The following is a 16979-nucleotide window of genomic DNA, read 5'->3' on the forward strand; positions in this document are numbered from 1 at the left end:
CAATACCCAGCTGCCAGTAGCTAACCAACCAGGGACTTGGAATTAAGGGTCATTATTGCACCTCATTATGGACTTTTACATTGTTTGGCAACTCTAAAGGGGGAATGTCTATTGTTATTATCAGTGTCCTCCTCGGAGGAACTTTGCGTGGCAATCTTGAAATTTGATAGTCTGTCAGAAGGCTGGGTTGCAGTCAAAACAAGTTATAAGTTTTCCAGCTCTTTCCCAGTTCAAAGTACTTCACAGAGGAAATTCTCCAATCTGTGAAGTCAATTAAACTTTTCTGCAGTTGATTTGAGTGTGTTGTTGGAATTAATATGGCTTTAGTGGAGGGAGAAAGTTTGGGGGCAGTAAACTGAGACAGATGGAGAGAAATGGAGTACAGCATATGATGGCAGGATAAAACAGCCGAGCGGAGAGGAGAGATAAAAGGATGGTGCGAGAATGAAAGATGGTGGCGGCGGTGGGGGATGGTGGCGGCGAGGGTGCGAGGCCGAGTGAAAGTGAGTTTGTCTGTGATGTTTTAAAATTCTGGAGTGGAAAGTCCCTCCATCTGTTATTGTGGGACGGTTCTGACTCAGTGATTTCTATGATTGGCCTTAATCCCGGCCGAGTGGAGAAGACAGAATGAAGAGCTTAAAGCAGACTGCTCTCACTCTGACAGGCTCCACTGGCTGCTGCTGCTGCTGCTGCTGGCGCTCAGTCTGCTGCCCCCTAATGGACTAACTGCTGCATGACATTACGTCTCCCTGCATTACTACAGCACACTGAGCAGCTCTTAGGGCCATGACACATCTGTGACCTTGTGAGTGCAAGAAGTATTTTATCAGCAGATATAACAAACAGCAGTCTGTACTCAAACTCTAATCATCATATCGTACTTATCTCCTAATACAACAATATTTTATGGAGCTGTGACATGCCTTTCAAACTGTCTCTTGGTAGATCTACCAGTGCTGGAAATTCGTCTCTATCATGCATGTGTCAGAGGATACTTGGGAGGACTATAGAGATGCTGTGGTTTGATGTTTAATTCAACATTGCTGGAAGGACCCTTGAGAAAACGGTTCTATATTTAGAAATAATTTTTTTGTTTGTTTTCAAAGAACCCGGCTTACCTTTATGTCTGCAGCCAGCTGTAATTTTAAAAAAAACTGTCATTGAAAAATGTACCAAGGGTCTTCCCTCGCTGTATTAGTTGCAGTGAGAAGGTTAAGTGACCTCAGCAGAGTCATTTCACAGTCTTTTGGTCTCCAAGGTGACTTAAGTGTTCGCATAAACCGAGCTAAAGGGGTCATTTGAGAATGTGTCGAGTACCTTAGTCAAAGCCGCCATCACATGTACAGTCCGTGTCGTGTTTTCTCAAGTGTCCTCGCGGTCAAACACACGCATTGTGAGGCTGTTTTTTAAGATCACACAGGCGGCAATGTGTTGAGTGCCCTTTAAGTTAATGCTCAGTGGAAAGGCCTAACAGGCTACGGCGGCCCAGTGTCGAGTTGGCGCTCACCACAGCATGACGCTGCCCGTCCCTGGTGTGCTGTCATTCCTTTAGAAATAACATGACTTTGACTGATTAAACCGCTCCCCTCTGGAAGAGAGGAAACTTAACAGTTATGAATATTAAAGATCCTAATCGTCTCATGCTGAGCTTTTCGTTACTTTTTTTCCCGCTCTCTCTCTCGCCGTCTTCTTGCTCTGTGAGTTCACAGTGAGGGACCGCGGCTCTTCGCCGGCAGCGTTCTACGACAGCGGAGGCATCGGCAAGCTGCTGCTGTCTGCTCTTTGGTTGTTTGCACAATTACGCTGTCACCTGCGCTATTACGTACAATGTTCCCATACGTGACAGATTCCATTGCGTGTTGTTTAAGTCTGCAGAAGTGGTAGAAGCACTTCAAACGCCACTACAGATCGCAGAGTTGTGCTTATGGTTCTTGACCTTGCCCGACGACTGCGTGACAAATGGCCCAACATGTGAGGCGTTTTGTGTCAAGGTTACAATAGCGGTAACATTAGCGCTTCACGCTCATGTTGTTGACTGTCCTGATGTATTTGTGCCTGCATGCTGTAGTGTAGCTGAGTTTCTGTGTTGTGTGGGCCTGTACTGGGCTTATCTGTGCTGTACTGCGCTGATCTCACTATGCTCATCCAGTGCTCTAAGCTGCTTGGGCTCCAGCCACCAGCATAGATGATATATCCCTGCCCCCCTCCTTCCCACATCTCTCACTGTGATTCATTGGCTGTTTGTGTTGCCCATCCATCTGGGCCAGCACAGAGGAAGGAAAGACACATGAAGACACATGGCTGTTTTGGAGCGGGGACTGCATTAAGCAGCGAGAGAAGCGATAGGATCCCAGAGAAATGTTTGCCTACCAGGACGAGAGGAAGGAAGAAGACCAGGAGAAAGGCAGCTGGAGAAAACAGAGAACTGGAAAAACAAGATGTGTTGGCCACTCATGGGGTGGGAAATGGATTTTCTGAAGGAACAAAGTCGAGATTCTTACTGACAGACTAGATCCTGAGGGGAATGGCTAGATCATAGATCATAAGAGAGGACTGAGAAAAGACTGCTAAGAAAATGCAACTTGCTACTATATCTTCACAAATATTTGCATATTAATGAAAAGCTTTACGTGTACCATGTGTTGAGACAGAGTTTGAAATCATGTGGCTAACCTCTGAGCTGCCACAGTGTAGTGAAATCTTTGTTTGGCTCCTCTGTTTGTCCCGAATTGAATATGGGAGTGCTGATAGCTATGAGATTATTGTTGTGGTGCTGCCCTTTAGCGAAGTTGACCGTCCTTAACAAAAAGCTGTGCAATTACTGCTTTTTATAATGGACTCTGGTAATAATTTCAATAAGCTAATTAGATCCTTATTTCTTTGTTTTAGCTTTCTATTGTCTCAACAGGAAATGAATGAAATCATTATTAAAAGCTTATTCAGGTGCTTAATAGCACAATGCAAAAGTGGCTTTAAAGATCCAGATTTATTGCTACCGCACGCCACAAATTATGCTAGTGATATCACATTGTGTACATGCTTAGAGCGAAGCAATTATCTTTACTAACATCCCGCATGACCACACATAGAGCTTGTGTGCGTGCATTGAGATGTATTGTTTCTGCAGAAATGGGGTGGGCGGGGCACTTAATAGAAATAGGACAGCTTCCACTATAATGACAGTTTATGTCTTGCGTGTTTTTTGTAGATAAAAAGGCTCTCATAGCAGGGGACAGGCTCCTTCGGTGTAGCTCCGCAAATGAATGAGATCTCTTTGCAGCAGGGGTCTAAATTAGGGTTAGTAATTTTTCGAGCCTTGGGATTTGTGGCTGATCACACTATTCTGTGACGAAAATAACATCGCCCCCTAGAGGGCTGGGGAAACCTAGATACTGAAGCACAAGAGGGAAGGAGGGTGAGTTTCACTGTGGGGTAGGAGGCGTATTTGTCACTTGGACGACTTCCTATAAGAGAAGTTTCTACAGGGATGAACCACATCATAGCAAATGATGTTAGAACATGAAAGAACATCACGGGCAGTGGTGCTAAATATCAGTTTAAGATGATAATATTATGTGTATGTCAGCAGAATAGTAACAGAAGCTCAAGTTAAAACACTTTATATTCAGTCAGACTTTTGACTGACATTTTATGACACGATTTTCAGCAACTCTTCTATTTGGCCGTTGTTGTTTCACTGCATGAGGGGAAAGAAATCAAGTTTCATATTTGACGTTATCACGAAGGTGACCCTTGTCTGTGTTGATGGAGAGTATTTGTGCATATTGAGAGAGAAAAAAAAACAGTAAAAAGAAGTGTGTGCTGGCAGGGTGTTCGAACGTTTAACAAGATAAGCATACGCGTTGGTGTTTAAGAAATGTGCGCATTAAATATAAAAGTCATGGTGCACAGAAACTTCTGTTGTCAATATGGACTAAATCAAATAATGCATTCTTAACTTGACTGCAGCTGAAGATAACAATTTTAAATCATAGCAAACACTGCCTTTCAAGTTAATGTCCATCTCTTATCTGCATGCGTGGAAAAATGTGGATATTATTGACAAACAGCCATTCAAGATGAGTCTTTGTTTGGAGCGATGAGGATCAGCACCAGTACTTATTGTAAACATCGTATGGTACTATGTCACATTTGTTTACATTGTGTCTCAGCTCTCAAATAAATGGATACACTTGCAGTATAAGATTATTATTACCTGTGCAATATGTAATAACATCTTATATAAAAATAATAATTTTATAATAAAAATCATCCATCCATCCATTTTCTATGATCTTTGTCTTTTTTCATGAACATCTTTTGAGCCCTTTGAGGGATTTTCTTCAAATTTGGCTCAAAGGTTCACCTGGAATTAGTTAAAGGTTATCTTGACTTTTTCCATCCTTCTTCTTATCTCTGGGCTACTGTTATAGATGGCGCACTTCCTAATTTAAAGTGTGAATCTACTGAAACAAGGAGCCAGCAGCAGCATTGTAGTGCAATAGCAGTGACTCAGCAGTATTTCCAGTAACACAGCATGAAGGGAATATACGCACAAAAGTAGCTTTAGTAGTGTTTGCCCTGGAACTATTTAGTGAAAGCATAACATAACTATGTAGCACTTCAGTTTGACAAGAGCTAAAGCAATTAGCTAACTCTTCAGGATCTGCACAATATTGTCACATAATAAAAGTGAAAAATATTTTATAACTAGGATGTTGTATCTTGGGTTGAGATTTTTAACCAGTTGCTTAAAGCTCTGCTTTTCCATCATGTAACCACATAAGAAATTTCTATCTACCATTTGAACTTTCTGTCGAATGGAGTGCAACAAGCGATGTTTGGTTGACTTGTTTACGTTTGGGTTGCAAGTTTGCAGAACTAGATACCTAATTGCCGTTGGAGACTGACAAGCGGCTCTTGCTCTCAGACATGCCCGGGCTTGTCTCGTTGTTGTACACACCATGGAACATATGCATATGTTTGTTATTGTAATGTGACACTTTCATATCAGGTAAAAATGTATCAAGTATTAATGTGGGCAATATGATATGGCACAGCCTTAGCCTTTCAGATTTCACAAACCATGTCCAGTTATTTACAAATCAGTACCTATTACCCATTACCCACTCCTACATAGTGTTTGTGCAATCAAACAGTGTGTCATATATACGTTTTTACTGCACTACGAACGTCTTAAAGTACACTTAACAAGAACAAAGAAAATTAAATTAATATATACAAAATATGATACTATTGCCTTAAATTATCACCAGAGTGTGAGTTGCCTTGGTGGGGATTTGGACTCTCGGTGTGCTTCTTGGCAACAAGTGTGAATATTATTTAAATATTAAATCCTAAAGTTTTGACTACATACAGTATGTCAATTAGACAGACATGGATTTGAAGATACAAGTGCAAAGTGATATTTTCTACACTGTAATACAGAGAGTGCACTGTATAAGATTAATAAAGCATTAACAAACTGAACAAACAGTTTTTAGGTTGACTGAGACGATGAAAATTGGATATTTTCTTGCTTATAATTGTTATTTCAGTGCAGATAAAAATAATAATAATAACATTTATTTTTTAATTTGTCTTTTAAATTTTATTTTATTTTTTGTAAGTTGGAGAGGATATAGGGCAGTGGTAGGGGAAACATTGAATGCTCATCTCCTGGTGCTGTGAGACCGGTGCTTAAAGGAGGACAGCTGCCGTTCTAATCATCAGCTTTTATAGGGAACAAGGTCACCATTTCCATTCTGTCTGTTTGTCCGTGGCACACACAAACACGCCCACACACACACACACACAAACAAATCAATTTTCTATTGACTTCTGATACTGACACTGCTATTTTTTTTCTCTTTTTGCTACCTTGTAGAAACTGGCCAGAGAAGCAGAGCAGCTTCAGAAGGAACACGTCTGGCAAGATGGTGTGACGGTAAAGTAGGACACCCGCTCCTCTCCCTCCTTTCCAAGACTTCTGCCTTTTTCCCTTTTTTCTTTTCTAGGCAAACTGGTTTATCTTCCTGTCATCTGCTTTCCAATTTCCCCTCAATTTAACACCTTTAAAGGTAACCCTTTGATGACAATGTGATCAGCATCACAGAGACAATGTGGTGATTAGTACAAAAAACAGTAATGCACATTATGACCTTAGCATTATATCCATACACCCTGAAATTGCTTACTTAAAATTGCTTGAAAATTACTTCTGGGGTTGTTATTTTTATGGTATATAAAGCTTTTGCTCTTTTTGTTTTGCGGGCCGTAGTAACTTGAACATTACATTCTCCTGCAGCTGACCTTTTAAAATACTAGACATCTGCTCTTGAAATCTAAAAAAGGAGAAACGGTATTACTCTGGCTTGTGTGTCTTTGAGCCGGTGTGCTCCAGTGACTCTCAAATTTGCAAACATTCAGATGCCCTGCACACACAATGCACACATATATGCATGTATATATAGCCTCACCCGACGCATGCACACTCCCTACTGTCACATCCTCTGTCTCCAGGGAGACAAGCTCGATGTCATGGTACACTTCTCACAAATGGATTTTTAACCCCACGCCTCCTGGGGGATATTTGAGAAAAGGCTTTAACTGATTTTAAAACGAATAATTATTATGAAGCCTACTTCCCTGCAAGTCCATTTTTATTCATGGTTGCTTACACTCTAAAGCGGTACTCTTGGGGTGGGGCTGGTTCTGCAATCCTCCGTCTCACCCTGCTGGTCCAAGGGACAGAGCTGCATTGTGGATGTCCCTTCATCTTAGACCTGAGTGGGGTTGATGCCTGCCTCTCCCTGCCCGGATCTGATGCACCTCAATGGGATGTGTAACCATGCAGGAAGTGAAGCCTGGGTCACAGGGACCAAGCACAGCACACCTGTTCATAAGTAGCTCCGTCCAATATGGCATCAATACCTCCTCGTGTGGAAAAGCCAGCACTCTCTTTAAACTAACCCTCCCCCTCCAGAACACCTCTCTCTGTCCCTCTGTTTCGACTCTTTCGCCTTTTCTCCTTCATTTTTTGCATCTCTTTCTGTCCAGTCACCAGTCTCATTCGCACTCTAACCTTCAGCACTTCCATCACATTCATAAACCTTTTTTTTCCCCTCCCTATGTGTCTTTAATCAGCCATGAAAACATTTGGAATATACCATATTGTTGCAAATACTGCAAATGAATCCTAATAGTGTTTCTCTATTAATAATGTATTGAGCTGATTTCATTTGCCTTTATAATTAGAACAGGTAATGAATCTCAGCAGGGGCAACTGTGAAACCATTAAAAAATATCACAAAAAGGTGGTGGCGGTGGTAGATATGCCACATCCCTGCAAGATTTTTTTTTTCTCCTGTTTGTAGATTTTGTGCTCTCCTAATTTCTCTTTGGGTGAACACTCTGCTGACTGACACTCTAATTAGATTAGGGCTGCATGCTCTTTGGGTATATTAGGCGAAATGTGTTGCATCTTAAACTAGCGGGTGGAGCAGTCTGTCAAATGAAGAGAAAAGGTGTTTATGCATGCGAGACGGTGCATTTTGGTAGAGCTCGTGTGTGTGGGTGCGCGTGCTCTCTGCTCTGGGTCGAAAATGCATAATGTGGCTGTGTTTGTCAGCGAGTGGGTATTCATTTGTATGTGTTTATTAATGGTAGGTTCTGTACCTGGCCCAGCCCATCTGCTTGCCTCGCCAAAGAGTGACATCATAGAAACTCAATGACACGCTTGTTCCTCATAGCGGCTGCCATCGCAGCTGTTACCCATGCAGTGGGAAGACCTCACTTCTTCTCTCCCCGCCTCACTCTCACACACACATTCAAGCATTTTCCCGGTTTAACTGCAGAGGCGATGCCTGACCACCCCGACTGCTGGACATTATGGATGTCAAAATGTTGATCGTAACAACTGTTGAAATGGTCGTTCAGGGTTTTAAATCCATTGGAATCAAATGGTGTGTGAAATAGACATTAAAGTGTTGGATTGCCGCTGATTTCTCAAGGTCAGGTGCCCATCGCTCTGTGACACCCGGCTACCGTGTTGGCAACAGAGTCATCCCCAGGCGACTCGAGTCATTTCAGTGCTGTTGTGCTTTTCTCTTAAGGGCAAAGAGAACCAACATCTTTAGAGCCAAGTATCACATATCTCTGTTTTGTATACTGAAAATTGGCTGCGTGACAGTGGAGCACTATGAAACTGCTCAGAGTAACGTCAGCAACGTCTAATATTTCTGTATCAGAATGAAGTGATTAAGCAGTCCCGGGTCTTACAGCTTTGACCACTGCTGAAAGTCTGCATGCGAGGTGTTTAGAGTGTCATTTAAATCCCGTCCTGCAGAGGAAAGTGCATTTTTCTTGGTAATATGATTGCCTGGGTGTTTACCCGCTCAAAGTAGCTGCTGAAATGTTTTATTGCTTTTAATGGTTTTTCTCCCAGAACACCAGCGAATACATACCCCGTGTTAGCGACTTTTGAAGCTGAATTTGCAGCTAGAGGGGTTTTGGAGCAGCTTGGCTTCACACTAAAATTGTAATCTTTTATATAGAAGCGCTTTTATATGTTTATAGCATGACAGAAATGCAAAAATTATATTATATCCACTTACATGGGACATAGTCTCGTCTAAAATGTGCAGGGAGGTTTTCCCCAGTCTTTATACCCCATCTCTTCTGTCAGGTTATGCTGCTTAGACTGCAGGCACGTTAGGCTTATGGACAATGGTGTTGTTGAAACAGCAAAACTACTGCCATTATCAAAATATAGTGTATTAAATGAGACATAAGATATGCTGTTGAAAGACAGAGGCTGTATTCTGTGATTATCTGTTGTATTTGCATAGTTGGAAATGGTAATGTGATTTTGAATTTGGCTCTCTTTCAGAAACTGGGCGTGGGCAGTAAAAGGGCCAGATGTCCTGTTTTAGGTTCTGTCCCATACATAGCAAAATCTGGAAGTTCCTGATTCACTTGAACTTCATATATGATAAAATGACGTAATGAGGCCTGTAATTTAAATGTAGACGTAGATATCTGGAGACGCAGCACATCTCATTGTAGTTCATGCAGTAGTCACAACCTCTAAGTCATATTTCCAGATACAGATCTAACACTTGTTTATGGGGTTTTTTTTTCTGAAACATGAATTTCCCAAATTTATTTTGATCTACTGATTTGTGAACTGATTCTTGTCCATGCAGAGAAAATGAGCATTTTTCGGATTTAATAGGTGAAAAAGTCACACTTAAGAGGTCAGAGGGGTTGGTGCTGGTGGGGCAATTCAATCACTGCTCACACCAGAGAGCCAAGTTAGCATTATACACATCAAAGATTTTTAATGGAATTTCTATTTTTAATACATTAATAATTTTGTTCAATTCATTAATTATCATTAAAAACTACTTGGTTAGTTTTAGGCAATACAAACTACTTGGTGATTTAGTTGAAAATATTGCCACTTTTTTGAAAAGTCAGTTTCCGTAGTTGCCATGGTAAATGGCCTGTATTTATATAGCGCTTTACTAGTCCCTAAGGACCCCAAAGCGCTTTACATATCCAGTCATCCACCCATTCACACACTGGTGATGGCAAGCTACATTGTAGCCACAGCCACCCTGGGGCGCACTGACAGAGGCGAGGCTGCCGGACATTGGCACCACCGGGCCCTCTGACCACCACCAGTAGGCTACGGGTGAAGTGTCTTGCCCAAGGACACAACGACTGAGACTGTCCAAGCCGGGGCTCGAACCGGCAACCTTCCGATTACAAGGCGAACTCCCAACTCTTGAGCCACAATTGCCCGGGATGGTGATGCATCCTCTGCTAAAGGCTCTGGAAAACATATGTGCTACAAACATGAAATATATCTTAGTTACTTAGTATACCTCAGTTACAAAACAATGCTGACTGTCATGAAAAAAACATTTATCTTAGGGCTGTGCGATATGACCAAAATCTCATATCCCGATATAAGACATCTATCATCCGATAACGATATAAATCACAAAATTTTTACATTTTCTGTAAATTCTGTGAATATCGGGCAGCTCGACTTGCGGGAAGTGTTTCCAGCTGCGCGTCATGTAGCTGGAGCCGAGTGTTTTAACAGATGCATGAAACGATACATTTTTAGACATAGGTTGTAACAGCCGCCGTTTTCTTTGTGAGTATTTATTACTCAGCATGCTGCGGGTAAAAGCCTGTTCTAACGTTTGAGTAAGGTTTATTTTTTAGCATCTGACGGCTCTTTTTTGCTTCTCATCCATAAATACTCGGCATAATCTTTCACGTGATTCAGTTTATTTTGAAAAGTCTCAACAGGATCTTGAGCTTTATTGTGAAAGGTTTATGTGGAAAATAAACAAGCGGACACGCTATGGTTTTACCGTCGTTGTTGCTAACTACAACGCATAAAAACAGGCGCTTGTCCGTCCTTAGTGTGGTTATATTAAATATAAGAGAAAGAGAGAACTTTAAGAAATTAATATAGCCACTACAGTGACCATCAAAACGATGAAACAATATGGCTGTAAACAGTTTATTTTGCGAAACAAACGATAGTGTAAAATGAAACGATAGACGTTTTTATATCGTCATCCGATATATATCGTTATATCGAACAGCCCTAATTTCCCTTATATTTCACATTTTGCTACTGGCAGAGACGGGGCTGGGAGATGGACAGATATTGTTCCAACAACGTAATTATGACTTCATATTTCAGTGTGGATATTAGCGAGTTAGACATATGTTAAACACTTTTGGGGAGTTCTGCAATCTTCTGGCTAGAGCTAAAAAAAAGTTTGGTTTTAGTAGTTTTAATGTTGGGACGCTGTGTAACAAGTAAATAAAGAATGCAAGAATTTACAAACCTCATACAATGTTTTTCCAGTCATGTCTGAGAGGATTCGGGATCCATCATCTATCTACATATCTATCTATCTATCTATCTATCTATCTATCTATCTATCTATCTATCTATCTATCTATCTATCTATATATATATATATATATATGGCGAGCTACTTTGTAGGTATATTAGCAATGTTATTATCAGCCACACGTCCCATATCACGTATAGAGGTTGCTGTTGATGACCACTGTCATATATCTGAGGAAGAGTTGACATAAGGCGCAGCACATTAGGACCGAGACACAAGATTGGATGAAGAAAGGACAGAGATTGGAGAGATTGGAGGAAGACATGTCCTTTCATTCAGATTGCGATGTGGCAGCTGCTGTATGTTTGAAATGCATTAGTACTAATAGCTGTGCCATTAGGAGAGAGAGAGAGAGAAAGAGGCGCTGTGTTGATGGGTTGCCATGATGAAACCAGGGAGAAGAGGGGGTGACAAAGAGAAGCACGACGGGAATGAGAGAGAGAGTGAGAGAGGTGTAAGTGAGAAAGCAAGTGAGTGAGGGAAGAAGGTATAAGAGATGGAGAAAACGGGAAACAGAGATGGAGCCATCTTCCAGGCCATTTACTGCAATCATCACTCTCTAATCAATCAAGCCTTTCATCATAGGACAACACAATCTCTCCTTCTCTTTCTCTTCTTCTCTCTCTCTCTGCTTCTCTCTCTTCAACTCCACTCAGCCACCCACTCTCATACATAATAGTGGTATTCATGTGACCTCTTTATGGCTCTCAGCACATGTACATACAGGTGACAAATTAAAGGAAAAACCTGACCCCCCTCCACCCCTAGCCCAGCAGCTTTGTTATGCTGTCGGGGCATTTTGCTGCCATGCTTATAATCTGAAAGGAAAGGATTGTGCAAATCAATATAAAGTGTTTCTGATCGTGCTGGGAGGGGTCTCTTCCAGGATGACAGGGCATGAGGGGTCTTGAAATGATCTGATAAGAAAAAGCACACTGTGTGGCCTTTTTCAGTCATCAGACCTAAATCCAGTTAAAAATCTCTCCGTCACCAAGGATTTGCAAGAACAATATTTCATTCTTATTGTAGCATTTCAGATACTCATATTAATCAACACCAACAGACATCACTAACATACTGTGTTTTTTTTCTTTAATTTGTCACCCTTCTATAGTAGCTACATTTAGTCAGTATTTCCAGCCACATTAAATGTCCTTAAATCACTATAGGTCCCCTTAGAGGTGTAACATGACCTGAAGTGCTGGGAGCGCGAGCTGCAAGGGTTTGTTCACTTGACCAAGTTCGGCTCCTTTAATAATGCCTCTATTTGAGATAATTGGCCCTTCAGAGGAAATGAGTGAGAATCATTGTGGCGACTCTCAGCCCAGCCCTCGAAGCAACCAGCTCCATTAACCACAGAATACATTAGTCTTATGAGGGCTGCCTTGGACACATTCAAATTCTGGTAAAATAGACAGAAATGAAGGGTGCCTGTCCCTGGCTCCTCTCTACATGTTAATCTTATGTGTTATTTCTCCTTTTCTGTGGTTATCTGAAAATGTTACTTGCCTCTTGTTATTATCTCTTCATTTTACTGTATTAACTAAAAGGAAGATGTTTCGATTTTTTTTTTGTTAGCACACACTACTGTGCCAACAATTAAGAATTGTTTATATGTGCAGGAGTTAGGAGTAAATTAGTAATTTGGCATAAAACAGACCAAGGTTAATGAGTTTTAAAAAGAGGAAAAATTATATATTAAATTATATATAATTTAAGTGGACTGATATTAAAGTCAAAGCTGCCACTCAAGATGATTCTCACATTAAATAGTCTTCAGGTAGAAAGCACATTTTAACCTTAGCTGTTATACAAAGCACTCGACAATGCTTATATCTCTGACAGTAAATTAGCTTGTTATAAATGTACAAAACCAATAATAAACATATTGGGATGTTATCTGAAAAGCAGAATGGAATGATATGCACAACTTTACTCACAGTGGACCACAGAAAACATAGAAGTTTGTTGCTATTTCATCAAAAATATTAGTGCATTTTGAATTTCTGTGACACAACACATTTAAAAAAAAAAGTTGGAATTAATTGGCAACAGGTCAATATGATTGGGTATAAAAAGCATATTTTGGAGTTTTTCTGAAGTAATGATAAGCAAAAACCAGTTTGACTAAAATTGTGCAACACTTTCAGAATAGTGTTTTTCCCTTAAAAGTGGTGAAAACTAAAGATTTTGTCATCTGCAGTGCATAATATCATCTATAGATTCAGAAAATCTGGAGAAATCTCTGTGAACTAGGGACAAGGCCAGAAACTAATATTTAAATGCCTATTATCTTTGGGCCCTCAGGTGGTTTCACATTAACATTTTTAGAAGTAAAATGTGACTTTTTTGTGGAAAACATAGACACCGTATCCTCTGGACAAAGGAGGGTAGGGACCAAGCAGCTAGGGCTGCTCAATTAATCGAATTTTAATCACGATTACGATCTGGGCTTTCAACGATCATTAAAAATGACTGAGCCGATTATTAGCCCCTCCCTCGTGCTTTACTCTCGCGCTGCTCCGTGTGGCAAATCGAGCGCACCTCTCTGCATTTCGAACACCCGTCACAACAATTAAGAGGACCCAAGGGAAGCTCAAAAAGCTAAGCAGAAGTTATTTGGAGAGGAGAGTGACTGCCGTTGGTTGAAAAGAGAGGTAAAAAAACCTTCAGTGGTGTGTAAACATTATGGGATCGCAGAGTCAGACATCAAGTAGACATAGTGTGTAAACGTTGCCACGGTGTAGTAGCTGCACCACAGAGCAACACTGCAAAGTTCACTAAACATAGATGTTTACATTTTTCATTTATTTTTTATATTGCAAACATTTGCACTGTTATCAGTATTTGCACACTATTTTATATTATTTTTTTAAAGTCATTATTCAATACATTGTTATTGTTAACCCTTTAAATCCCTGTAGAACCGGAACCGTGTAAGCTAGCGCAATAATTTGTTTTGCATAAGAAACCGGAGGAGTTGTACTTACATCTTATGTAAATGGCCTGTATTTATATAGCGCTTTACTAGTCCCTAAGGACATATCCAGTCATCCACCCATTCACACACTGGTGATGGCAAGCCAGTGACAAGCTTAAGTCATCAGCTTGTCCTCGGTCCCTTAATGCATACATATTATTAAAATATGGGCTATAACAGTTGTATTGATGTATAGCAACTTGAAATGCTCCCAAAAATGGCACTACAGCATGTAAAAAAAATAATATAAGCTCTGGCGGACTTGGTTCTATGGTAGGTCTTAAAGGGTTAAATAAATATCGTCAAATAATCGAGATCTCAATTTCAGTGAAAATAATCGTGATTATCATTTTTGCCATAATCGAGCAGCCCTACATGCAGCTTGTCATAACTGGGCCTCTCTGATGGGGATGGATTACTGCCTATGGAATTGGCTGCTGGTACATCTGGAAAGGCACCATCAGTGCTGACAGGTATTACAGGTTTTAAGGCAACATGTGCTCCTGTCCAGATGGATTTTTCAGGAAAGGTCTTGCATATTCCACTAACACACTGATAAACCGCATACTATATCTATTACAGAAGTATGGCTTCCTAGATAAAAAGTCCAGGTCCTGAAGTGGGCTGCATGCAGTCCAGACTTTTCAACAACTGAAAACACTGGCTGCATCATGAAATAAAAAATACCACAAGGAAGACCCAAGAGTCCAGTAGCTGGTCTTCTCAGTTCCCAGACATTTATGGGCTGCTGAAAATAACAAGGAATGTTATTTCAACTTTTTTCAGACATCAAATTCTGCCATCAACTTGATGGGACAGTGAGTCTTGATTAGACCAGGACTTTTTGTAGTTTAATATCTACAAATCATAATCTGACAGCATAAAGCCTATTTTTCCTGTAATTATAGCTTTTGCTATTCAAAACAGTAATCAAACTGTTGGTGTGGTTCTGTGTTTTATGGGATATCCAGTCCTCTTTTCAAACATCAGCTACAGACCTTGTAAATAAAAATTGAATCCATCTTGTGTTAGCAGAACCAAACTCAAAACGTCTCCGCTGCAGAGGGCTGATGGAAAAAAGTCTGGAATATAGCCGTGTGAACCCGTTTTTTAACGCACAGTTCTTATTTCAAACACTGATAAGCATAGTCACAAATAAACTGCATCTATTTCCATTGTGAGCTTTCACCCCTTCCACTTCCTTATAGCTGCACTGAGACAGAGTGCTCGCAGGCTGCCGAGCACGTAATGGAACTCGTAAACAGTGTTATCACTGAATCCTGAACCATGGAACGGCCTTCCATCTGCTCATCACTGGAAGGGAAAAATATGTGGATGGGATATATGGACAGAAATTCCTACACATTTTGCTTTTTCGCTGTTTGAAAAGGATGTCTCTTCCCTTTCAAACGTGATGGTGTGAGGGGCTCAGTAGAATAAGGATTAAACATAACTCGTGCTCATACTCAGTGACAACCACAACAACAATAGGAATAGGAAATTGGATAAAAGGGATAGGATAGAATTAGGGGTGCAACGATATTCCTATCGATATTGAACCGTTCGATACAGTGCTTTCGGTTTGGTACGCATATGTATCAAACAATACAACATTTGTAATTTATTTTATCAACTTTCCTTCCGACGATGCTGTCTGTGTTGAGGCTCAGTGAATCTGCGTTCGACTACTCCGCCTAGGCTGCACTGTCGAACGCAGATCCACTGAGCACTCAACACAGACAGCATAGTCAGAAGGAAGAGCGCAGGGCAAGCTAGCAAGACACATGGACCTCCCCCACCCTCATTCAGATCTGGCGTTTGGAATTATTTTGGTTTTCATGTGACGTATGACCCTGAAGGTAAGCGAGTCATGGACTAAAGTAAAACAGTATGTTGGATGTGCCATGCAATGCTCAATTACATGGGTGGGAACTAGTGTGTTAGCGCAGTTAGCTCGTTAACGTGTTGGCCGTCTAGCCCCACACACGGGGCAATCGGCGGTAGCTCGTTAACGGAGATTTGCCGTGTTGTGGCGTTAACGTCATTTCAACGAGATTAACCTGAAAGCACTAGTGGGAACACAACGAATATGACTGCACATTTACGCAGACATCATCCTAGTGCAAAGACCAAAACAACAAGCATGCTACTACCTTTAGCCGAGTCATTTAGACAGCTGTTAGCACATGATTCTCCTTATGCTGCTGAGAATATAGCCCAGAAGAAGCGGATAGTATAGCTTTTATTTTGGAAAGAGACATTTCTCTGTAATAAACTCTCTTTTCCAAAGATGAGTGATTCCTCAATCAGATACAGGGCTTGCAATATCGCTAGCCCGACGTCCTGGAGCTAGCGATTTTTTTCAGTCGGGCTACCAAAATCTATCTCTTCCCTGCCCGTCGGGCTGTTGTAGGAAGGAAAAATATATGTCAATGCTTTTGCATTCTTTCAGAAATGTAGCTGGGTAATTATGTCATTGGCATCGGTGAGCCACTGTCAATATGTGAAATATTGAAATCGCGTTTGAATTTACGCTTGTTTTTTTGCTTTCACTTTGCAATCGTGCGAACTGTGTATAGAGAGCGACAGCACTGATCTGTGAGTGATGATAATTTGTGCACCAATTCCTCTGACATCGTCTTATTAATCGTTAGCTTACTATGCAAACATGACAAGTGAAATCTCCCGCAGCTTAAACATGTGAGAGGTTGATCGCGCAGAGAATCGCTGAGCTTATGTGAGTGCTTGTGTAAAAGCATTTCAGTTCTGCTGAGCCAAATAAGACAGGTCAGGGTGAAGAAGTGACAGCCAAAGAAAAGCTTACCACAAAACGGAGAAGTTATGACAAATCAGACTATAAGGCAAAAAGAAAGTGCAGCTTTATGGTTTCATGGACAAAAGAATTTCTGTGGCTGCAATATGACGAGCTATATAACCAGGGCTGCACATAAGTGGTCCGCAGGTGCGCATTCGCTGTCAAAATAAAAAACATGCACAAGGGTTAGGGTTAAATTTAAAAACTGTACTTTTGAGTTAAAATATATATTTATAAT

At 40.8% G+C, this 16979-nt stretch overlaps 1 protein-coding gene across 3 annotated transcripts in view; it reads left to right on the forward strand.

Annotated features, from left to right (window-relative positions):
* cacna2d2a (calcium channel, voltage-dependent, alpha 2/delta subunit 2a) overlaps positions 1 to 16979 on the forward strand; it is a 182154-nt gene that overhangs the window by 87554 nt on the left and 77621 nt on the right. For all 3 annotated transcript variants that reach the window (XM_085274425.1, XM_085274426.1, XM_085274427.1), the window contains exon 4: positions 5888 to 5947. In XM_085274425.1, coding sequence (XP_085130551.1) covers positions 5888 to 5947 — 60 coding nt within the window. The remainder of the gene's footprint in view (positions 1 to 5887; positions 5948 to 16979) is intronic.

Source organism: Mchenga conophoros, linkage group LG5 (genome assembly GCF_057382185.1).
Source record: "Mchenga conophoros isolate Kocher_MC1m ecotype Shallow Benthic linkage group LG5, M_conophoros_male_GT1.1, whole genome shotgun sequence".
NCBI classification, from domain to species: Eukaryota; Metazoa; Chordata; class Actinopteri; order Cichliformes; family Cichlidae; genus Mchenga; species Mchenga conophoros.